Source organism: Physeter macrocephalus, chromosome 10 (assembly GCF_002837175.3).
Source record: "Physeter macrocephalus isolate SW-GA chromosome 10, ASM283717v5, whole genome shotgun sequence".
NCBI lineage: Eukaryota > Metazoa > Chordata > Mammalia > Artiodactyla > Physeteridae > Physeter > Physeter macrocephalus.
Genome location: NC_041223.1, coordinates 35130716 through 35156450, shown reverse-complemented (window position 1 = coordinate 35156450; position 25735 = coordinate 35130716). Strand labels below are relative to the sequence as shown.

Genomic DNA, 25735 nt, shown 5'->3' with positions numbered 1-25735 from the left:
CTCAGACAAGTTAAATAACTTGCCCAAGGTTATTAATCTAATAAGCAGTAAAGAATGACCTGGTTCCAAGGCCTAAGCCCTTATACTATATCCAGTTACTCACTTTTTTTTAAAATTGCCACATTACCAAGTGTACTGTTATATGAAGCATCCACTGCTCTAGGAGTTCAACATTATTTGTTATAAATTTGAGAATAATATGAATGTAGCACAAATGTTTTGCCATTTTAAAGTTTTAAAAATAATAGTTTAAGAAATAACTTCCAATCTTTGTTTCTTGAATAAGAAGAAAGGATGAATTCATTCCTCAAAAAATTTGAGAGACTGAAGTGGATAAAAATAAGACAACTTGAAATTTGGATTAAAAATAATGTAAAAAATTTGAAGATGGATAGTTCAAGGCAAGTGGAAAAGATGTTTAAATTCTGAGGCTTTACTTTAAAACATATAATTTAAACATATTTTATGATTGAGGAAAAATAAGAAGTAATGAACTTGTCAAATGCATGACAGGTAAAAGTTTTCATGGCACTGAAGGACTTTTCAGATTCACAAACCTTTGTTAATCGACAAATTATGGGTGACTATATATAACCTTTGTTAATATCTGCCAACTGTACACTATCACCTTGGTTCTTATACCTTAATCCTCACAACAACCCTGTGAGGTAGGCTTTAATTCAGGTTATTACAAAAGAAATAAAAATCAGCATTAGAGTTAAGTGTTTTGATCAAGAACTGACAGTTTACTATGATGATGCCAATGAATTTTAGTTCAAAGATCACACCTGGTTTTCTTTTGTTTTACTCTATTTTATTTCTAGTTTTATTTTAAAAATGTCTAATTCATAGTAGCTTCACTACACCTCTTTAAGCAGCTTTTAAAAACATATGTCTGCGGCATTTTTTCTAATTTTGATTGATAATGCCAGTCACCCTAAGTATTACAATGACGGTATCAAAACCTACTACATAGTCTAGAATATAGAAATGCTACCTATCAACTAAAAAGGCAATCCCATTCTAACATTATAGATAAATGGATGGCTAATGGTAAGCTTATTGATGTTCTCATAATTAAACACTTATTGATTCCTGCATATTTGATGCTTTGACTCTCTCTGAACAACCAGCATATATAATGTACACTTCAGGACAGTTAAGCAAATCATTTTGCAACTCCTTGTGTTTGACAGATGTGCAAATGACTTTCATTATCAAAGCAGCCAACAGCATAAACTTCTGCAGGTGGATATATGGGTGGGCTATAAAGAGGAAAAGTGCTCCATCATTGTATGAAATGGTACATTTAATTACCTTTGGCTTCATCAAACATGATTTAACAAGGATATTATGATTCATCACAATAAGGTAGGAGTACTGCTAGTTTACACCTGCTTATTTTAGCAGATTTTAAGAAGCCAAATGTTTATAATATTTAAAATGTTGGCAGAATTCCATTACAGTCATTGAGACTCTTACCAAAATTTTTAGTAAAGCTAGCTTAAATTTACCTAGTGAAATAAATATTGTGGGATATATGCCCCAAAAGTACTTAATCACCATCCTTAAGTCTCAAAATTTGGTGGATCAAATACTGATCAAGCACTGACCAAGAAAACTTTGTTGTATCATTCCTTTGGATTGGATGAATACCCTGGAATTTAAGGTAATAAACTGAAAATGATTAGTGAAATAGAGTGGACATTACTCGCCTTCATCATCCAAAGTAGCATTTCATACCTAAGCATAGGAAGAGCTAAAACTTTGGAGGACAAAAGGAGATATGTGACACCTAGGTGTGTTTTGTGTAGGTTGACAGGTTTTCTTTTTCTTTTCTTGGTCTTGGTTTTACAAAATCATTGTCCTATTTAAGTCATAATAAACTCAAAATTTCTTCTCTAAAAAGAATTTTTAATTTCTTTGTCACTGCAACATTATGCTTTTAGCAGACCAAAAGGTATTCTGAAGTTATAACCCATCCTGGATTCCTGGAAATGTGGAGAGAGAAGTTATCACAGTAAGACCTGACCTGATTCACATTCTGTGAAGGCATTTTGAATGTTCTTCTATGAATACATCACTTGGCTCATTTTGTCAAACAGAAGTGTTATGTAAAGATAGGTATTAGTGAATTACAAACCCTATCTCTACTTTACCAGATAGTGAGACATCACATTGATAAGGTACAGGTTTGACTTAAGTAAATAAATGATGCTTTAGGCTGTAGACTATGGCTACTTATGGAAAATTGTAAATAAAAATTAAAAGTAGCTGAACATACAGAAATACAATATCCCTTTTTAAAAAGATTAACAAAATAGGTAAACTTTATAGTTTTAGAGTCCAGGAAAACATATTTTTTGAAATGTCACCAAAATTGCAAACACTCTGTTTTTTGGTTTGGGTTTTATTAATTTATTTTTTTGAAAAGGGATACTGCATCTTTAACACATGTAAAGTCATATATCACCCATTTTCTACTTACAGGTAGTAGGAGTAAGAATAGTAGCTCCTCCTGGCAAGCAAATCACAGACAGTGGAAAAAGAGAAGCAATGGTGAATGAAAAGCGTGACTCTGTCACATTCAATAAAGCAGAAAAATGTGCGTTAAAAAATAAAATAAAATAAAATAAAATTCATGTTTTTTTGGTTTGTATTTCAATTTGCTCATGCATTGGTTAGATATCTTTTGCCATGCAATTAAACAGATACGCAATAGAAAATAAAATATAAAATACATAATTTGGAAAAAATAACATGCTGACTTTTTTATAGCCAAAAAAATTGAAAAATTAAATGGATTGTGTATTTTCAACATGCAGTTAAGCGTAATATCATCCATTACCATCTAAATGTCATGACAGATGGAACAGCTGTGTATAGAACTTCTACACTAAATTGACTTTTTTTAGATACAAAACATAAAGATCTATTAGGTTAATATAGAATATATGCAGAATGACACCTAAATTTCTATAAATAAGTCATTATATCTTATTAATACACAGGTACATACATATATTATGTGAATATACATATGCACCATACACTATATACGCACAAAGATATTTCTACAGTAGATGTATGTGACCATGATATCACACACAAACATTTACTGTACTGAAGCATAATTTCAAATTTATGTTTGGAATTATTAATGTATTCATGCTGCAAATTTAAAATAATACATAACCAATGAAAAAATGGCATACATTTGGAAATAATTCAACAGTGATTAAATTAAAATGACATTGCGTTTTGAAAGATGCAATATCCCTTTTCTTAGCCTAAAAACTTACTTCATATATACCCTTAGCTATAGAATTTTACTAAATTAAATTCCAAACCATTTCTTTATACAACAACCAAAAATACACAGATTTTTTTTTTCAACATGAGAAATATACCTACGTATACTATTCCCAGTGAGGGATAAAGTCTTGAGAAACTTAACAATTTCCCACAAAAATAAAGATCCTAAGGGGCTAAAATAATTTGCTTTTCCATTATTTTTATTATAAATTTGTGTATTAGTATATAATGTAGGGAAACTACATTATATACTAAAATTGTTAACTTTGCTACTAACCGATACTGTTATGTATCTATGCTTTTGTGTATGTATAATAAACATATTTGTGATTGTCATACACAATATATGTGTGACACACTACATACAACTAAAAGTCATTACAAAGTTTCTTAGGTAAGTAAGGGATTCTTAGTTATATTATACACTTGAAGGTAATATATCTAAACATGTAACTTCATCTATCTATAAAATTGCAACTTTTCTAGTCCTAGAGGTAGTGATGAGGAAGAGAAACAAAAGCCCTAGCATACTTTCTAGTAGAAGACAATCAATTAAAGCATAATTATGAAAACTCAAACATTAAACATTTTAATAGAAAGGCTCATTTATCCAACCATTTAAAATATGAACCAGAAAAAGAATTTGATGCATTAGGCAATTTTAGAGAGTTGTCAGAGCATTTTACCCACACAAAAAAAATCATGCTTAGAGATTGTTTTGGTGTACTTTAGAAAATTTATGTTTCACTTTTTTGGTTATTTTTAAAACAGACGGCCACAGATAAGAAAGGCTACAATAATAAGTGTTTTCAAATAATTAACCAATAAAATAAGTAAGTTTAACCCAATTCTAACTGAGTGAAGACATAGCCAGAGGCCATTTTTATGTTTTCATATCCAATCTGAAGTGGCTGAGATAATTTTAACTCTAAAGCAAAGTTTAATTAACTCTCTAAACTGTTTAACTCTCCAAATATAAATTTAAACTAAATAGAAACATAAGATCTGAAAGTTATATTCAAAAATTTTATTGATCTTGATTGGCAAATTTGTGTCAGTAAAATACTTAAATCTTCCTGTCTCAAATAGGATGTATTTTCCAACCACAGAGGTAGACAACAGCAAAAAGAGAAAGCACTATTGGGGAAAGCACGTATGTAGCTAATTTAACACAAAACACTACAATGCATACCTAATGTTTCTAATGCAGATGTGTCTTCTCCAACATATATATCTCCAGGGGATAATTGTAAAGAGGCAATACATTAAAATAAACTCTCATGGAATCATTCAACATGTAGTATGAGTCTTATCTATATTATTCATGATTTATTTTGAGTACAAAATAACAATCAAAATAGTACATTATATGATTTAATATAATGTAAGCAACATCTTTTATTATATTCAATATAATTAATGAATGACAAACACTTCTATACACCAAAGTATTTTAGGACTATACTCTGTAAAGATTTGTTTTTAAATCCTTCCAAATTTTAATATTATTTAAAACATACGATTGGAAAGATTGGAGAGTTGTGTTAATTTCTAAAACAATGCCTTACAGATAATGACACTTTATGGACTAGGAAAAAGTTCAAGTTATCAAAACTGTATTCTTTGAAATGTTTTCTGGTAGAAGTATACCTTAATCTCCCAAATAGAATTCAATTTAAATTCCTGTAGGTCTTAATATATTCATATAATTCCAGAAGATGGCGATATTGGTTGATATAGTATAAAAGACTAATGCTCAATTTAAAAAAATTGACTCTTCATACTAAAGTGCTGAAATATGTAGTCAGTGAATATTAATATACAATTTTGTAAAATAATGCCCATATTCTTCTTATCTTATTTGTAGCCAACATTTAGAAAAACAGAGTAAGAGTCCAGAATAATTCACAGACCATAACCCAAATATCATAATAAACTCTTATTTTGCCATTCGCAATACATAATGCTTCAAAACATAAGATACATTAATAACTCAAGCGTTTGAGAAATTTAAATTCATACATTAATTTCAAGGTTAAATTGACCAAAAGTATATTTTATATCCAAAGTTAAACTGCAAATAACCAATAAGAATTTATTTACAAAGCAGAAGAAATAGACCCAGATGCTGGCAACACTGTTAAAATTCAATTCTTGTTGTTTGTTCTAAATTAAAAGCACTCGGGGAAACAAAAAAGTGCTTCAAAACTAGTGACAGTGACATACGGTAAGTGGGTGGGACAGAACAAAATCAGGTCTTACCTCTTTTTTACAATTAATATGACAACTAGGAGCAGAAGGGTGAACACCAAAACCCCAGCGCTAATTCCTGCTATTTTCACCACTCTGTCTGTCTGCTTGGCTGGGTCTGGAATCACTTCCGGTTCTTCTGTTGCTGCTGCTAAATGAATCCAAACAATAAGTTACTGAAAGCAGCTAATTATCACAGAAAGGAAAATTATTCCCTGCTAAAGATTACTACAAAAGACAACTTATTTTATTTCAATAAAGATAACTTGAAAATATAAATACAGTAGAATGCTAAACTCCAGCATGAGAGACTTATGGTAAAGGGAAACTTTTGAAGAGAGATTTTGTTAACATAAAAAAATAAAAACTTAGAAATAACTATCAAAGGGAATGGTGAACTGTTTTTCTCCAAGTATCCTTAAAAGTAAAAACACAGGATTTTTAGCAAATAGTACAGTGGAAAGAGACAGGGTCAAATGTAGAGATTCATTCTTGTATCACTTCATTCAATAATCACTTCACTAAAATGCAAGGTGTTGTGCTTGGGCCTTTAAAGCGGTGTCAACGGCATTTGTCTGGGACACAAAGAGTTAGGTTAAATAAATGCCTAGTCTAAGTGCTGGAGGTGTGAGTTTATGATGTGGTAAAAAAGATTTGAAATAAACAGTTAGTTTGGAGGAAGACAAGAATAAGCCAAGGAAACCAGATTCATTAAGGAATATTTCACATTCTCTTAACAAATAAAAGCCAGGTAATAAACTTGGGAAACAGAACTTTGAGAAGATGAAATTTTTTTTTTTAAATTCTTTGTAATCGACTCACTTTCTTTCTTTCTCAAAGCCACCACCATCCTCCACATACATACACAATTAATATTATAAATCCTACTCAATTTACAAGCTCCAGTAACCCTTGGAAGACATCTTCCTTTTACCTCATTTGCCTTGAAAACTGGCAAGGAAAGCATTATTATCTACATTTTACAGATGAAAAAACCTGAGGCTTAGGGATATAGGACAGATTAGAAATTGCTCAAGAACAGAGACAAAAATCTAACATATCTTCTATCTTCTAAAGCAGCATTTCTCAATGTTTCCAGATCCGTGGCCCCTCTTGCTAAGAATCTGTGTGACAGAGGACAGGTGATTCTTAGAATTAGGCACATTTGGGAAACTGTTTTAAAACAGCCATCGGTGTCAAGAGATGATGGCTGAATGAACAAACAAAAGGATCCCTAAATCCAACCTCAGACCTTCCTAATGGATAATTTGATAATTCCCTTGTAAAATTACCCATTTTTCTACATTCCAATCCTTTACTCTTTAGCTTCTCTCTCGGCTTCTTTACCCCCAACCTCTGCTTTCACCTCCAGTTCTGCACATTTAAATATCCGCTTCAGTTTTCCAACCAGCCACAGTTTCCTCCCAAAGGGGATGGACACAAGGTCGCTAACTTTTAAATTTTCCAAGTAGGAAATTAAAAAGAACTAATATATCTAATATCAGTGTCATTTCATAAAATGGCGATTTAAAGGTAAACCAGTAGGAAACATAGTTTGAAGAAAAGTGTTAGAGAGAACACAGTTAACTTTGGAAAATAATTCACTGTAACTGTCTTAATTTATCCATTTCAATTGGATAGGATAAAATCCCCATGGACCAGTATTTGGTAACCATAATTCTCAAGAAAGAAAAGCAAGCCTTCAGTTTGTTTCTTCTGGTAAGCAAGGGAGTTTTCCTTTCTGACTTGACACTTTCCATTATATCCAGGCTTCAGGGAATTTCCAATCTCAAATAGAGGTAGTTCAATGTTACCACATTTCAAACTACATATTATGTTTCAATTCATCAAAACATTCATTAAATATAATGGAGATCTCTTCTTTCCCAAGAGCAACTTTAGAAATACATACGTATATCAGTGTGGGTGTATGTATAAATGTATGTGCGTATTTATGTATGTATACATATATATTCAATAAAAACAGGGGGAGTATATTTCAAAGTTGGATATAAAGCTAAAAAGAATATATTTATTGTTTGTAATTCTCAAATTGGATTGGTTTGACACAGTTACTGCTTGAAATAGGGAGACAATGTTTGATGAAGAAATCTCTAGAAAATACTTTAGGGCACGCAACGAATCATCATTATTCACTATTTAAAGCTTATGCTCATAAGTTTCTGTGCTACATGTGGCTTTCAAAGGGTAATGATAATGATCACATTGTGATTTTCTGACTTAACTCACAGAATTAAACTTTCTGAAAGTCTTTGTAAGATTATTTCTTGTTCAGTGAGGTAAATATATTTTTAATATAACATTTAAATTCAATTAAACACATGCTATTATGGAATAACTTTACAAAGATATTATGCTGTAAGTAGCATATGTTGTATTTCATAAGACTCTTCAGAACTGCTAAGCTCCACCAGAAGCAGACAACCCTCACAATATACACAGGTGCAAAATGGACTATCATCACGAAGTACGAACATCCAGCCTTAATAGTAACTGTAATTAATTATTATATAACAAAAGTGACATGTAGGTGATGGCTAAACAATTTCAAATACAAAAGATGAAGAATTTTTTAACAGTCTCATTAAATAATATAGATTTGCTAATAAATTAATCTAAACATATTTCCAGAAAAGAAAAGCCAAATCTAAAAGTAAATTTCTGACCAAGGATACTGATAACCTTGCAGGTGTATTCAGAGTGCAAAGTAGTGAAACATTTATAATCTATTATGTAAAACAGTGTTACTACTTTAAAGTCATAGAATATATGTACATAGAATATATGTAAAACAATGGACTTCAATTAAAATTTACCAAGTGGTTAAGAAAGAAAAAAACACCAAGTTCATTCATTTGAGTTGGGTAAGATTGCTTGTTTTTCATGATTACAACTCTGGTGCAAAAGAGTTGTTCATCAATGCTTCAAATCATTATAAATCTTGAGCATTGAAGGCTAATCAAATTCTCCAGGAACATATGATTTGGTGGTTGTTTTCCTTTGATTGTTTATGAATCCTCCTCAAAGTCTTTACCTATGACATTATTATTATTACTAACAGCATTTTTATTAAATGTCTGTATAAATTTATTACATTAGATACCTTAATCACATGTATTTCTCCCAGTTCTTGCCCTGCTAAACCAAGCAACATAAATATCCTATTTAAAATCATTCAACCTTAGAAGATTCATTAATGGAAACACAAGCAGTAGCCCCTAAGTGAGCATTTTCTATTTTCTTCAAAGAGAGCAAAAAGCTATTATAGTGACTACACCCCTGAGCCCCGTTTGTAATTTATGCACGTACACAAAGGCAACGTGGAGCACCTTTTTCAGAAATGCTTTCCTTTGCCATAAATCTTTACCTTTTTTATCTGCCAAAGAATATTCAAAGAGTTCCCAGTGTTCTGAAGCCTAGAGCAGCATAATTTTTTGGACAGTGGGAAAAAAACTAAGGCCGTATTTTATTTTTATGGAGCAAATTTATGAGATGCAATTTTTTGGGCAAAAATAGTTAAAGCAACTTTATAAATTGTGTTCTTGCTCCCACTACTTAAAAAGAATTTACCTAAAACATTTAGGTAAAAGGTTTAGGTAAAAAATATACAAATACCTAAAAATACATAAATTTAATTAAAAATTAAAATTATATAATAGCTGCAATCATACAAATGCAATCCATCTTCATGATGGATATTAGAGATAGAAGCCTCTAAGTACAATATATTAGGTGATCTCAGAGCGGCTTTAGCGACACCATCGTCCTGCAAATTCTGCATATTCTCCAGGTATTTCACTAATGCCTTCTTTCCTCTTCAGTTATAATTCTGAAAAATTGTTCACACTCACTTTCCAATCATTACTTAAAATCCTATAATCAGGCTTATGTCTCCCAATGCCACCAACCCACCATCACCACCATCTCTAATGACTTACTGGTTACTGAGTTCAATGTACAATTTTTCTTATTTCATGCAACCTCTTGATAGCATCTGACATTGCTATCCACTCTCTCCTTGAAACACTCCTTTCCTAGGGCTTCCATTACTTGGCCATCTCCCAGTTTTCCTATGACTCTAGCTTTTCCTTTCCAGATCTCCTTTGTGAGTCCCTCCCTTGTTTCCCTTAAAACTGGGTGCTGCTTTGAGTTCCTCAGTGACAACCTGAACCTCTTGATACAGTTTTCCATACTTTCTGCCTTGGTAATTTCATCCACTTCTGTCACTTCAGTTGCCATCCATGCTGTTCACTCTCAAATCAATACACAGTAGTCCCCCCTTAACCAGTTTCACCTTCCATAGTTCCAGTTACCTGTGGTAAACTGTGGTCCAAAAATATTAAATGGAAAATTCCAGAAATAAACACTTCGTAAGTTTTAACTTGCATACTGTGCTGAGTAGCACAATGAAAACTCGCACCATCCCAATCTTTCCCACCCAGGATCCCCAACCATCGCGTCATCTGCTCCTGACATCCAACCATCGACTTCGTCATTGCTCCATGATTCAGGATCACCTGAAGCAGATGATCCTACTTCTGATACATCGTTAGAAGGTCAATAGTAGCCTAACACTAGGACACAATGCTTATGTCATTTACCTCACTTCATCTCATCAGGTAGGCATTTTATCATCTCACATCACTGCAAGAAGAAGGGTACATACAATAAGATATTTTGAGAGAGAGACAGAAAGATACCGTATTCACATATCTCTAACTAAGGCCTCCAACCTGAACTCCTGACCCATATAGTCATCTGATTCTTGTTATATGTCTGCACCTCAATGTAGGAAAGTCACCTTCAACACACTATATCCAAATCTGAACTCATACTCTTACCCTCAAACCGGTTCTTCCCTTAGTGTGTCATCTTTCAGAAAATGACACAACTTTCTACACAGTGTTCAAGCCAGAAACCTGTGCATCATTCTTGAATCCTCCTCTCCTTATCTCTAGGATTAACATATAATTTATCATCCAAACTGGAAAGCTTTTGAAAGTAAAGGGAGATACTCTTATAATAATTATGACAGGACAAAAGGCAAAAACTAGAATTGTCCTGGGCAAACTGGCATGTATGATCACTTGATTTTTTTTTCCTCATACAATTAGTTGCAAAGTACTACTACTTCCTAAATATCTCCTGTCTCTACTTTTTCCATCCCCACTGCTACTACCTTAACTCCGGTCAACATCATCCTTCACCCAAATTATACAGCTGCCACCGGTCTTATCTCCCTGACTGCATTCTCTAAGCCTAATCCACATCAAAACCAACATTGCAGCACATAGTCTTTCTAAGACTGTACCATGTCACTCCGCTAATTAGAACCCTCCAACGGCTTCCCACTGCTGTTAAAATAAAGTTCATTAAAGCAGGGACCATGTTTATTTTGCTTACCATTGTATTTCCAGTAGGACCTGGAAAGGAGCAATAGTACAAAGTATTGGTTGCATAAATGAAAGAATAAAACGAAACCTGCCTATGGTTGATTGTAATGGCATAAAGAAAATCAGTTGTCTTTTTAAAAAAACACAAGGATATATTTGAGCAGACATATATCTTGTTGTTTTGGGTGTTGGCATAAGACGAACTTGGTACATACGTTTCTAAATTGTCTCCAGAAATTTCGACCCCTTCTGCTAGCCATTCCTTCACAAGGCTAACCTTTTCTACCGTCTGCCACATCTACCACCAAACCCAAGTACAGGGAAATTCCAGCATCATGCGAAGCACAGGAGATTTGATATCAGCAAGACTCTATTTTAATTCTTAGTTCCTTCTCTTATTTGCTGTGTGGCAATAGCAAGTTAGCATCTCTTAGAGTTAATATCTCATCAAAAAGTAAAAATAATAACAGTGCCTATGTTATATAGCTTTTAGAAATAGTAAGTGACATAATGACGGGAAATATTTTTTATAAACTGAAACACTTGTAGTTGAAAGCAGAAGTAGATGCTGCTGCCCTGGGTAGAGATGGCCTAGATGTTAGCCCTTTGGGCCCATCATATAAAAATTAAAAATTATGAATAGGGGAACTGACATTACTGAAAAAGTTTTAAAAAAATCTTAGCAGTCTATTGTATAAATATATAATGATGAGTTTTGTAAAGTGCATGTTATTAATTAAATAGTCTGCCGCAGTGGATGTCTCAGCCTTAAGGGCATCTTGAAGCATGCATTATTTAACTCAGTGATTATTTGAAGTCACTTGCTTCATCATGTCATATGATCTTATGAAACTTGTCTTAGATTATTGAATAAAACACAGGGTCTATCAGAGTTTTATATTGGTGAAAAGGGAAAACAGCTATATGTCACACATTTTCTTTAAATAATAACTAGAATATAATTTTTGTTCTTGTTTAATAAAGACATGGGTATTATCTGAAAATTTCTGATGTGGAAAATAACAGTGCCGAAGTCTATGGAGGCTTTAAACAACTATGAAATTAAAGTATAGATTAATATTACAAATATTTAAACTTAATTTCACACTGCTTAAGGCAACTTTTTGCAGTCTTAGATTCTCTAAATTTGTTTTTAAAACCGTAGTTCAAAATGTTATATAAAATCCTGAAGAAATACTTTTTGAAAAAGCAAAAGAAATAAGTATCACATTTCAGGAATGTACTTAAAAGTCAAAAACCATGTAAAATATTATTTTTTATTTCACAGTAATGAAATGAAGGGCAAATATTTCATTTTACATATGGATTTTCCATTAAGCTTCCCATTTCAATTTATTTAATTGGGTAAAATAGAGACTTAGTGTGTTCTCTTACTTCTTAAACACAGTGGAGTCTGTCTACTAAGTTATCTCTGAAATCTGTCCTTAATTCTCCATTCCATCTTCTCACTGCCTCAGATCAAGACCCAGTCCTCCTGTTTTTTCACTAAGCCCTTCTGCTTCCCATGTAGGCCTCCTCAGATTTATCCTCTATGTTGCCACCAAAATGAGTTTTCTGAGATGCAAATGTGATTAAATGCCTCCTTTAACTGCTTTCCATTCAAGAGGAATGGCAAATGTTCTTGGTATGGCATATAAGGTCTTTCAATATGAGGCTCTAATCAACCTTTTCAATCTCATCTACTGACAATTACTTTAGGGCAGGGGCCCCCAACCCACCCAGGACGCCCAGCAGCAGGTGATCTGCGGGCGAGGGAGTGAAGCTTGGACTGCGGCTCCCCATTGCTTGCATTACCTCTTAAACCAACCGCTCACCCCACCTCGTCCGTGGAAAAATTGTATTCCACGAAACCAGTCCCTGGTGCCACAGAGGTTGGGGACCACTGCTTTAGGGTATCTTACAACCCGAATCAGTTAAAAGCATCAGCCATTCCCCAAATACTGAAATACTCCTCGATCTATTCCAGGGTTTGGCAAACTGTGCTCCCTTGGATTGCATCCAGCAGATTTTGACTGCAACTATTATATGATTGCAAATATTCCACCTTACAAGATAATGCCAAGTTGTTACTGATTTAACATACCCACAGCAGTGTGTGTAAACTCTGTTTAAATTACATCTTAAAACTTTGTATTATCAGACTTTCGTAATTTTTGCCAATTTAGTGCTAGAAAATGATACCTAATATGCATCTGATTACTAAAATCATCTTTGAGATACTTATTTGAAATATTTATACATACTTCTTTTCTGAAATGCTTGGTGTACAACTTTGACCCATTTTTTCCATTTGGGTTTCATCTTTTTCTTATCTGTTTATAGTAATACTTTATGTGTGGACACTAATCCTTTGTCAGTTATAAGTGTTGCAAATACCTTCTAGTGGGTGACATTTCTTTCACTTTAAATATAGTATCTTGATGAATAGCAGTTCTTAATTTTAGTGAAGTCAAATATATTAATCATTTATTTGAATTCGTAAAAACAATCTCTTCTTTTTTCTCTAAGTTTTAAAACTGTATATTTCATATTTAACCCTGGCTCTATCTGGAATTGCTTTCTGAGTATAATATACAGTAGGAAGGTATTTCAGGCCCCTCCACCTCACATAAATATCCAGTTATCTGTGGACAAGTTTTCAATTGATCCAATGATCTACAAAACCACTTCTGTCCTATGTCCAAATTATATAAACGGAGGAATTCAGTTTCCAGATTTTCCATTATTTCCCAAGAGGCAATATTCTGTACTGACTTAACATTGTTTTAAGTACTATAGCTCCATAGTATGTTATAATATATGATGGGCATGTTTCCATGCCTAGTCCTCTTCCTCTGAAGTATCTTGACTGGTCTTTATGTTTTGCTACGGGTAACTTCTTCAGATTAAAGTCCAGCTGATAAATGATCCCTTCACTTCTGTTAAAGCTGCTGTCAAAGTAGTCCAGCCACAGCCAAAGACTTATTTTTCAATTCGAACAATTGTGCTTCTCTTCCTAAAAGTTCCATTTGGTTCTTTGCAAATGGTTCTTTGTTTAGCAACTCCTGATAGTATCTTGCTAATCTTTATGATTTGCACTTTTGTCTCTTTAAATATTTTTTATGCAGCTCTTAGCTCTTTTGTATTCTGTACCTGACAATCCCAATCCCTGCAGTCCTTTGGGAATTAACATCTGTTTTTTCTGCTATCCCTCACAGTGAATTACTTTCATGAATGCTTGGGGACCTTTGATTGTGAGTTAATTGCTTTATGTTAGTCTGTGAGAATCCTGCAGACCTAAATTGATCATGCTTTCATCTAAAAAAGAGAACTTGCATCAGCTTCTGCCAGTAACCATGAGATGACATAGGGCTCGGACCACCTCTGCACCCCTCAAAAGTACCAGCTCTATATTTTTGTTATAACAAAACAATTGATCTGGGTCAGCTCTGCCACTCACTCGCTGGGTAATCTTAAGTAAGTTATTTAACAACGGCATTCCTAAGTTTTCTTATCAGTAAAATAGAAATGATAAAGATACCTAGGTTCTAGGTCGATGGAAAGATGACATGTGCTAAAATACATAAAGTCCTTAGGACAATACCTGGTACATAAGGTCTCAGTAAGTGTAATAATTAAATAAAACATAATTAAATTCAGATGAAACTCTTTTACCAAACCTAGATTTTTGAACCATAGCTAATACATGTTCAAATAAACAGCATCAAATGGAGAGAAGTCTAATTTCTAAAAATACAGAGTTATTAACATTACTCTTTATCACATCCCATATTTGTTGAATACCTCAGGGGTACAAAAGACTGTATTAGGCTAAAAACCAGAAAGATGAACAAATGCTCTTCCTTTAGAGAGTATATAATCTAGAAGCAAAATGATAAGTACTTAAATAATTGTACTTATTAGCAGAATAAGCCAAGTTCTAAAAAGAGGAACAACCAGGGGTCCTGAATAGGGGCACAAAACTGTATTTGGTTTGTTGACATCCTAAAACATTTCTTAGAATTATTCAACATCAAAGTCCAACTCTGATTTTTAGATAAGGAAAAAACTCAGAAGAGGTGAATGGCTTTTTCATGGTCACAGTATTAGTTATTGACACAATTAAAAATATAGTTCATGCTTCCTGACTCCTTTCTAGCACTTTCACTTGGGAGAAATGTGATTAGCCACCTATTTTAGGAATATTTTTTGCCACTGTGAACTCAAAGAGAGAGTGAGAGAGTGAGAGAAAGAGATCAGAGAGGTATCAACTTCAATCACTACCTAAACATAAAGAAAGGAGTAAAGTTGGAGAGATAAAAATACAAATAAATTGGCAGTCAAACCAAATCCTTTCTAGAAAAAATCAGTCATGAGTAGACAGATGGATGAATGGAATCTTAAATCCATGAAGAAGGCATGGTTTTCCTTCCTTTCATTAATAAATGAATTAACTGTTGTCCCTGGCATGTACCTGGCACAATTCTAAGCTCTGAAGATTCATCACTGAACAAGACAGAATATCTCTGCTCTCATGCAATTTACATCCCTGTGTTGTGAAGCAGATGAGATGCAAGTAAATAAGCATCATCTGATAGTGAGAAGTTCTACACTGAGAATTAAAATAGGGGATGAGGCAGAAGACCACGGTGACCTCTTTAGATTCAAAGGTGAGGGACTATCTCTCTGAACAAAACCTGGAGGTAGATAGTGTGGCTTTTTACTGAGAAAAGGAAGAGTGTACCATATCAGTAGCAAAATGTTTTGAATACCTTTTCTTTGTACTAGGTATTAAAGGGGGTTCAGAGATTATAGAGCTGTCTACCTGATTTAAAAAAAAAAGATTTTTTTCTAAACCTCAAGTAATACAGGTGATCAAAGAATAACAATAGAGTGAATTAAAAGTAACTTGGGGAAGTAAAAAAATAAGAAGACAAATAATATAATGCTATGACCCTGGGGAATAATGAGCTGGCCAACATTTATGCCAAAGGTACAGGAAGTGGAAAGGAAAGTGTAAATGATAAGGAACTACACTTTCCACATACTAATTATTACGTGTAGGACATCCAAGTAGTAGTAGCTTATTAAGAATAAAGTAGATTGAGCTGAAGATTACTGAGAAATAAGAGGAATAAATTAAAACAAACAACGCTGGATCATGTATCCACGCACAGTGTTTATAAAAGTAGGCTACAGAACAACTAAACCTGAACCTTAAAGTGAAATGTTTATAAAGTAATAATGTAGATATCTGGTGTTGTTGGGGGAAGAAAGCTTCATGATAATGTCAGTGATTTTTTTTTCTCCTATAAACTACAAGATCAGGAAAGTCTCTTCTTCAGGGAAAAATCTGGAATATTAAAATCCAGGCACTGCATTTAATTAAAAGGCAAATGCACTTGACATTTTTGTTGGCACAGAACTCAGAATGCCAGATCTGGGCCAGTCATCCCAATATGTCATTTAGAGCACAAACAGGAAACATACACATGCACGCACACACACACACACACACACTTGAATGTAATATGATTTGAAATAATAGAGAAAGAAACAGAAACCAAAGAAAACCTTTATTAGTGCTCAAATGTGGATGTGATAAGGTTGTGATGTAATCTAAAATAAATATGACCTACCTTTAACCTATTTCCATGTTCGTTATTTGTAAAATGGGGTTAAGATTAGCTGCTTTTTGGCTGCTTTTAGTTATGAATCCCACTTTCATTTTCAGCAGGTCATTTTCCACCAAGCCTTGGAAAATTCATTAATTTGGCATATCTCAGGAGAGCATGCAACATGGTTTAAATCATATTAATAGAGGTTGCAGTGCAATTTTCACAGGTGTTTATTTACGAAATTATAGCCTGCCTTAATATTGTACAGAGGAGCCAGATTAAAAAGTGATTTTATTTGAGTTCCAGCTTTTCTAAGATAATTTAGTATAAAGTCTAAATTGTTAATAAATGTCTCAGAACTTGAGATTGGTTTTAATCCTAAAATATCTTTTGGCTGTGAGTGAACAGTTAGGAGCCACATTTTTAAATGGTTCTTGATGGTCTAAAGTTATCTAAGCCCTGGCTATATTTCACAATTTCTACTTCTCAAAATATCTAGCAAACACTTAAATCCAAGATACTTTAATCAATTACATTTGGTACACTTCTAGATAATAAGCTTTTTTTTTTTTTACACTCAAAGCCCTCCCCTTGTCTAAACAGGACCCCTTCAACAGAAAATTTCTATCTCCTCAATGAAGTCTTCCTCTGTTCTTCAATCTCACCCTCTTCTGAATTCCTATGCCCTTATAGATTCTGTTTCTTACCTGTACTGTAAATCACAGCCTAATAGAGGTAGAGGTGGAGTTTTGGGAGGAGCAAGGTTAACATTCACTGATTATATGAACTCGGGGGAAATTAGACATCTTCTTTGAATAACAGTTTCTTTTATGAAATGGGGCAATAATACTCCTTCATACATATTCTAAGGAGTAAATGAGATAATCTTAAAGAAAGTTCATCAAGGTTTGTTTCCTATGTGTGTTTTCCATATCTTTTCTTCTTTGAGGGCATACACCAGCATCTCTCTCTCTCTCTCTCTAGCAAATAGTAGGGATTCAGGAAATACTTGATCTCCAAATCCCTTACATGAGTCAGAGGTTTAACCACCAATAATCTGCACGACACTGTTTGGCAGACAGAATTTTATAGTGTAAATGCAAATAGGCTACCTAACCTTTTTGCCTATTATTTTAAAAGGTATGTATTTGGTATAAATTCATTCTCAGAAGAAGAATGCCCATCAGTGGTGGCTTCAGCGCTCCCATACCCTGAGAAATATCCTCTTCTCCTTTATCCTCGCTTTATATTCCACTGTGACTAATTTGAAACTACGGTGGGTATTTTGTTTCGTGTGTTTTGTCTTTTTGCCTGTTTGCCATCCCAGATGTTGGTCCCTTACTTTTCTTCCCTTAAGATCTAATTCTCAGAGCTCTCAAACAAGTGGCCTCATTTTTCTTTGACCTTTAGTATATTTGCTTTTTCAATTACCTCCAAGCTCACTGAATCCACTGCTCACATACTTCTTCCACTTTCTGTTTTGAATTCCTTAAAGTTGGTTTCTAAGCACTTCACTCCAAATGAGTCCTGCTACTGTTAAGGACTCCTAGCTTATGGGGAAAAAGAAAAATGTCATTTATTCTGAAGAGATCTCTGAGGCACTGCCCCCCAGTATCATCAGATCCCACAGCTGGATTCCCAGTCCTCAATACTCGCTGGCAGATCTGCTCTTCTTGGACAATGCTGATCAACTCTTCCATTAACCTCAATGTGAACTTGCTCTTTTTCATGGGCTTTTCTGAGCCTTAGATTTTATAAGCATATTTCTTTTTCAGTCCCCCCAACCTAATACGTTTTTATATTTTGGGGATATAGAAAGCCAAACGTTTCAAAGGAAAATTGTGCTCTTCGACAAAGTTTATACACACTTGGTAGATGATGTGCTAGATCCTGACTAACCTTAAGTACTGGAGATCACTACATAAACCAACATGCTCTGACACAGAGATAAGACACTTACTTCATAAAATCCCATCCTCAATACCCTGTTCTTCTTTAAGAATACTGAACTTCTCTTACCTGTAGTGAACTCAATAGTGGGATCAGCAGAAGCCAGGAAAAGGGCAACAGAGCTAAAGCAAAGATTAAAATCTGAACAACGAAGTATAATTTGAGGAACTGTGATCATTAAAGATAGTCAGTAAATTATTAACAATAACATCATGTGCATATTAACAATTATTCAAAGATTCTTAACTGAAGATTGATTTCTAATTGTCTTGACAAAGAACAAGGTGAAATTACAAGCAAAAAATCAGGTAAAATCATAGGCTCTACTCTGTTTTTCTTATTGGTTTTTGCAGCATAATAATTCCTTCAATTTTGCAAGAATAAAGATTAGTGTCTGTTTTAACTCTTTCATTTCCTTCTTTCAACTTCTTTTCCTTTCATTTCCTCTAGATAAGGTTCACCCAGTTTGCTCCACATCTCTTTTCCATATCATATTAGATCTGTGAGATTTCTCCAACAGCTTAGTCTTGAGTCTGCAGAAAACAAGAGCAGTAGTGTGTGTGCATGTGTGTGTGTGTGTGTGTGTGTGTGTGTGCCTCACACAAGCTCTCCACTCTCACCTGCACACCCATGTTGCACCTGTGATTTCCAAGCTGCATTTATAAGGGGTGAACTGGCAAAATTCCACCCACTACTCTTTCATCAGAAGTAGACACAGAATCAAAAGGAATTCAATCCAAATCGACACAAGACAGCTGGCCCCATCCCTCTCTGGTAGCAAAATGAATGAGCCTTGACAAGGAGTGTGAATTTGCTTGTGAACAGGCAGTTCTCAGGTAGCACAAACTTTTTGCTCAGTCATGGCCATGTTTACCTGCTACCAATGGATAGTGGGAATGAGTAGGTCTGATTATTCTAAATGATGAGCCCCAAAACATGCTGATAGGAGACAAATTCAATCCTGGGTTTCAACTGTGCTGTGTTCAAAGAAAAAAATATTCTTCTCTTTGCAAGGTATCCTTATATCACAGGGGATTTCATAAAAGGAACCGACCATGACACAACTCTCCCTGGAAAGGAAACTGCACTGGAATTAGGTTCCTCCAGTCATATCATAATCCACCTGAATTTACCTTCTCAACATCCTCTAACCTGCCTCATAGACCTGAAGAAATAGAACATCTGGCTAATGACTGAGGGCTTCATTTTATAGCAGGAAAGAAGGATGCCAAGTGTGACACATTCTTCTGAGGGCACACTTGATGGTTTCTAAAAGAAGGAGTGAGAGTCTGAAGACTCTCAGGGTAGCTTTAAGAAGGAAAGAATGGGGAAGGAAGGAGAGGTGTCCTTAAAGGAAACCTCTTGTGGAAGGTCTAAGTATAGAAGCATGCTTCTCACTGATAGTAAAGGAACTAAGTATACTTAAGTCAGCTATAATTCCCCTATTTATCCCTTCTTCACCATTACAGTCTTCCTTCAGGACAAGACCTTGAATAACCATGTTGCTTGCAGTTTGAATCATTTAATCTGGTGGAATAAAATGGGGTGGGTACATGGGTGGGAAGGGATGGGTCTGATTTGCTCCATTTCCTCGGATCTGGAAAGCCAGTTGGCTTTTAAAATGGATCAGCAAACTATGATCTTATAAATCCTTTTGTTTTCCAGTAACATTTTTAAAGAAAAAGACAAGATTAATGATTCCCTATTATGTTTGCAATACAATAAATGTATAAATTTAGTATCAAGTTTTAAAAAAGTGTTATTTTAATAGGGTATGAAGCCAGAATTACACTTTAACTAATCTCTGAAAACTACTAGAATTTATCAGAGAATTTACAGGCAATTTTACGCAGCACACCATGGCAAGAACAAACATATTCTATTGTTCTGCATAGCTAAGTGAAGAGACCCACCTCTGGACAGGAACAGAGAGGGTGCCCAGCTATACTAGTGTTCTAATTAAGAACTGAGAGGAAGGCAGGGAGCTTCTATCAGAGATCAGTGGTTACCACTCACTTGGGAATCTGTATGACTTAAACGTGTATATTGAAACAAGTACCCCTCTTTAGAGAGGACCAGACAACCTCAGACCCATTCATCTGTTCTGTAGCCCTTGCCTACTAATTGGTTCCATCTCTCTGGAGAACTCTGAGTAATACACTACCATTCATATTATTTCCAGCACTGAATTTGCCCCCAGCGTGTTTGAATGTTCTATATTTTGCTATGGTTTACTATTAAAACTCTTCTGGGAAGTATTCTTTTCAAAAATATGATAAAAACAAAGAAACAATCACTTCTCAAGTAGTATATTTTAAAATAGAACCATTTAATCTCTTATTTTTGCAATCAGAGAACACCTCTAGGGCAATCAGATAATTCAGATATTTTAGTCTCTATCTATCCATATTTTTGTTTTCAAAACAGGCATTGAACCTACTCATGAAGTTCAAAGCTACTTAAATATTCCAAGTCATAACAGTAACTCAATCCTTTAAATACATAACATTTCAAGCCATATGAACACACTAAAATATTTCTTTGTAACAGCTGTGTAAACATCTGGATAAATCATATCCTATCATGTCACCATGTACTTTGGCAACTGAAAGTCGATTCTAAGCACATGACCACAACTACTTGCAATGTAACAGATGATGTTCTCAATATAAGACTATGTTGCTATGGCATCAGCAAACCACAATCTTATGAATCCTCTTGTCTACCCAGTACATTTTTTAAGGGAAAAGAAAATATTAATGGTTACTATTATATGTTTCATTTACAATAAATATAAATTCAGTAGCAGGAATGGGAATTAATAATTTAATAGTTTTGTAGTACATAAAATTAGAACTACATTTGAACTGATCTATGATAATTCCCAGAATTTACCAGTAGACTTTGAAGTATTACCACTACATTTCTGCAGTTCATTAGCATGTACCAATAAAATGAATATGAAAGAATAAAATGTAACAGCAATATTTACCTTTTCAAGGAAGGCCACACAGTGCTAGTTTATTTTGCAGTACAAAAAGCATATCTCTGACATATATGGAATAAATTCTACAAAGCTAAAGGAATTTACCAGCCCTTTTAAATTAGATTATCTCAAGCTATTTCCAAATCCCCAACAAACATTGAAACAGAGTTTTGTATTCTGGGTATGTGAACTTGGCTAACAACAAAGATTTGCATAAGACGTTCTTTCCCTATGAGGCCAAGTTTTGTTTTTCTTCATTAGTTTCTATAAATTCTTATTCCAAAGTCTCTGATTCACACAGATTGTTTTCTCCAACTTTTGTAATATCAAAGTCATCTAAGCTGAACCTCAAAGGAGACAAGATATTCTTATAAATCTTTGCTAAACTGTCCTACCTTATAGAGAAAGACTACATAAACACATTTAAATAAAGATGAAAATCAATGGTTTGTAGTTTAGAAAACACTGGTTATTTCCTTGCTCAAAAAAGATAAAATGCCGACTAAACAGCTACACCTAAGAGAAAAGTTCATACAATAATTTTCTATCTACATATTCGTTTCCAACTGTCTCTGTAACAAATTGACCACAAACTTGGTGGCTTAAGACAACACCCATTTATTCTCTTACAGTTCTGGGGATCAGAGGTCCAAAAACAGTATAACTGGGCCAAAATCAAAGTATTGGCCAGTTTATGCTCCCTCCAAAGGCTCTAAGGGAGAAGACCATCCTTGGCTCTTCCAGCTTTGGCGGCTGTTAGTATCACATCACTCCAACCTCTGTCTCTGTGGTCATGTTGTCTTCTCTTCTGGGTGTCAAGTTTTCTTTTGCCTCTTTCTTATAATAGACACATGATTGGATTAGGGCCCATACAGTTAATACAGGGTAATCCTCTTGTCAAGATCCTTAACTTATTTATATCTGCAGATATTCTTTTTCCTTATAAGGTAACATTTACAGTTTCCAGAGATCAGGACCTGATAGTTTTAGGTGTCCATTATTCAGCCTAATAAAATCTGTATGCTTTCTAATGTGTTTTAAAGAATATTTTTCAAGATAAACGTGGTAGGTAATCAAGAGAATCCCAAAGGAAAGAAATCAAAGTGATGGTGCTGAGTGGCAGGGAACAGAGAAGACAAAGATGACAATTTGCCACCTTTGACAGTGCTTGTCACAGGTCTGCTTCTCTTCATTTCCACTGTTTAGTTATTTGTTTTTATTGCTAACAGAACCTCTCCTCATTCTGCACATACTCATATACACAGTAGCTAGAGAAGGGCCTGTAATGTGCTTCAAAACTTTATTATTCTATGTGTACATGTACCAAAAGCGTCCTTCCTTTAAATCAGGTACGAAAACACAATGCAGTCATAAGAGCTGCTTCTCAAGAGCTGAAGGGCTATATTTGGAAAAGGTATGAGAATCATTCATATACTCCAACCTTATTTTCACAAAGCCCTTAATATAATGAAAGGAGTATATACTAATTCCTATACCCTAATTCCTCTCGCTTCTTCACATGTTCCAAACTCATTGCATCTCCAGGTGCGGTCCTGCTCTATTCCCTTGTTGCAAGTCCAATCTCCTTTGTTCCTTCAATGTCTATCTCAAATCCATCTTTTCCATGATGCTTCCACCACTTGCTCTGGTAACAAATTACCACTTCATATATGAAAATCTCATGGTCTTTTTTTAAAAAAAATCTTTTTAAAATTAGAATCTCATGGTCTTTTAAAAAAAAGGTCTGGATTATTCCTTGTTTCATACTTCATTAAACATACATATATTTTCCCCATTACACTGTGAGCTCCTTAAAGGCAAGGACTGTCTTACTCAGAATGGATGCTCTTTGACCTGATCCCCATCCCTATCCATCCATATGTTGCTAAAGAGACTTTCATATGGCTGAGGTTCAATAACTGTTCAATTAATTAAGCTTGTTCTCTACTTTGGGCAAAGTAGTTCTGACTATATGACTTTGCTTCCCCAGTCAAATTATAAAGGAGAAAGATGATCTTTTCTTAGTAAAAAGGATAGTTACTATAAGGCACATAATATATATTTCTTAAGGAATTGAATGACTAAAGAGGGGCAAGATTTATACTTGAAATTGGTTATTTTAAATAGCTACCCAGAATAAAAATTGTTTCAAAGAAGAGAAATAACTGTTAAAGGAGTACATTATAGCATATGCTTTAGTCTTTCAAATGATATAATTTCTCTGGGGAAAATAACCTCTTTCAAAGTGTACATTCAAATAATATGTACTATCAAACAGTACATCACTTTTAAAATTTCAAAATATAGGCGATCATAGACAAATTTATTTTATCCAAGCCAAGAAGTATAGAGTCTTTATTTGTTCAACAAATACTTGAATACTTTTAGATGCCAGGTGCTGGATAGATGCTGGGGATGTATCAGCCCGTAAGAGTTAGAACCTATCTTTTTAGCTTAAAGGGGAAAAGAGACAGTATACAGCTAATTGTGATAAATCTTCTGACATAAAAGATAGGGTATTATGAGAAGATTCTAATCTAATTTGGGGAATAAGAAAAGGAAAATTATACTGAGGCCTCAAGGGTGTGTGCCAGTGAGACAAAGATGTTAAATGAATAGATACTGCAGTTATAGGGCTGTTAACTATGCAGAGAGGTCAGAGATAAGAGAAACAGGTTTGCGAGCATCCTACTATAGAATATTAGTATACTGTAGTATAGTGACTGCAGCCATACTAAAATCTTGTGGCAAGAGTACAAGGAAGAGGGCCCAGATCCAAGCCCTGAGTAGGGATTAAAAACAAAGGTAACAGGGTGGGTAAGCATTTCAGACAGGTTCAAAGGCCTTCTTGCAACAAGCAATTAAAGAAAGCTTAGTGTGTCTAACTAGTGGGAATTGACACAAGGCCACACTTGAGAGCTAGGTTACAACCAGATAATGCAGGGCTTTGTAGGCTACACTAAAGATTTTAAGCTTTATTTTAAGAGCATTTGGAAACCACAATGAGTATTTTAAACAACTGTCATAAACAGATTTTCATTTTTAAATGTTGTCTCTGGTTAGAATATGAAGAGTCAGTAGGAAGAAAGCAATGGCAGACTGGAAGGACCAGCTATGGTGATACTACAGTGGCGCACACAAGAGATGAAAGTGGCTTTGAGTGAACTAGTAGCAGTGGCCATGGGGAAGAAAAACAGACAGATTTAAGAAATGTAGGTAGTGGATTAATAGCGTTTGATGATTGGTTGGATAGGGGATGTTAGGAAGAGAAAAGAGTCAACCATAATTCCCAAGTATTTGAACTACTCAGTGGATGGTAGTGATATAAACTGAGATAAAGAACACTGGAATAGGGGCAAATTGTAGGGGGGAAAGATCAGATTAGTTTTGAACTTCTTGAGTCTACATGCCAGTGAGAAAGAGATATTACAGCTACAGGGCTGTAACTCGGAAGAGATATCTAAGAGATACAGGTTTGAAAGTCATCCTAAAACAGAACATGACTGCAGCTATGGTAAAGTCTTGTACAGAAAATCCAAGTGAGAGGAGAAGAGGGCCCCTATCCAAGCCCCAAGAAACACCAAAAAAGGAGTAAAAGCTGGCAAAACATGCTAAGAAATTGTGGATGGAAAAAAACCCCCAACAAACCATGATAGTAGGTTATTATGGAAGAAGCCAAGGAAAGAAAAACACTTGGTTTAGTCCTATTCTAAGTTTAGATAAACAGGGGAAGTAATTATCCAAAAGGTTATTTTTAATTGTTATTTTTCAGAATGAGAACTAGAGGGCAAGGAACATGTTTATTTGGACACTTTCAAATTGCACAAAAGACTTAAGCTCTTTGTAAAGTGAAAAAAAATATATATATTATTTTAAATCTCATGCATGGAATAAATGAGTTACAAAGTATGATACATCTAAAGCCTATAATCCATTAATAGATAGCAACTAGGTCGAGGGAAGATGGCGGAAAAGTAAGACGCGGAGATCACCTTCCTCCCCACAGATACATCAGAAATACATCTACACGTGGAACTGCTCCTATAGAACATCCACTGAACGATGGCAGAAGAACTCAGACCTCCCAAAAGGCAAGAAATACCCCACGTACCTGGGTAGGGCAAAAGAAAAAAGAAAAAACAGAGACAAAAGAATACGGACAGGACCTGCACCAGTAGGAGGGAGCTGTGAAGGAGGAAAGG

At 34.5% G+C, this 25735-nt stretch overlaps 1 protein-coding gene across 7 annotated transcripts in view; it reads right to left on the bottom strand.

Moving 5' to 3' along the window:
• PTPRK (protein tyrosine phosphatase receptor type K) overlaps nucleotides 1–25735 on the bottom strand; it is a 598377-nt gene that overhangs the window by 37875 nt on the left and 534767 nt on the right. For 5 of the 7 annotated variants that reach the window (XM_028494462.2, XM_028494461.2, XM_028494459.2 and 2 more), the window contains exon 14: nucleotides 5578–5716. In XM_028494462.2, the coding sequence (XP_028350263.1) occupies nucleotides 5578–5716 (139 nt within the window). The remainder of the gene's footprint in view (nucleotides 1–5577; nucleotides 5717–25735) is intronic. The other 2 variants (XM_028494460.2, XM_024122495.3) reach the window with 1 other exon arrangement.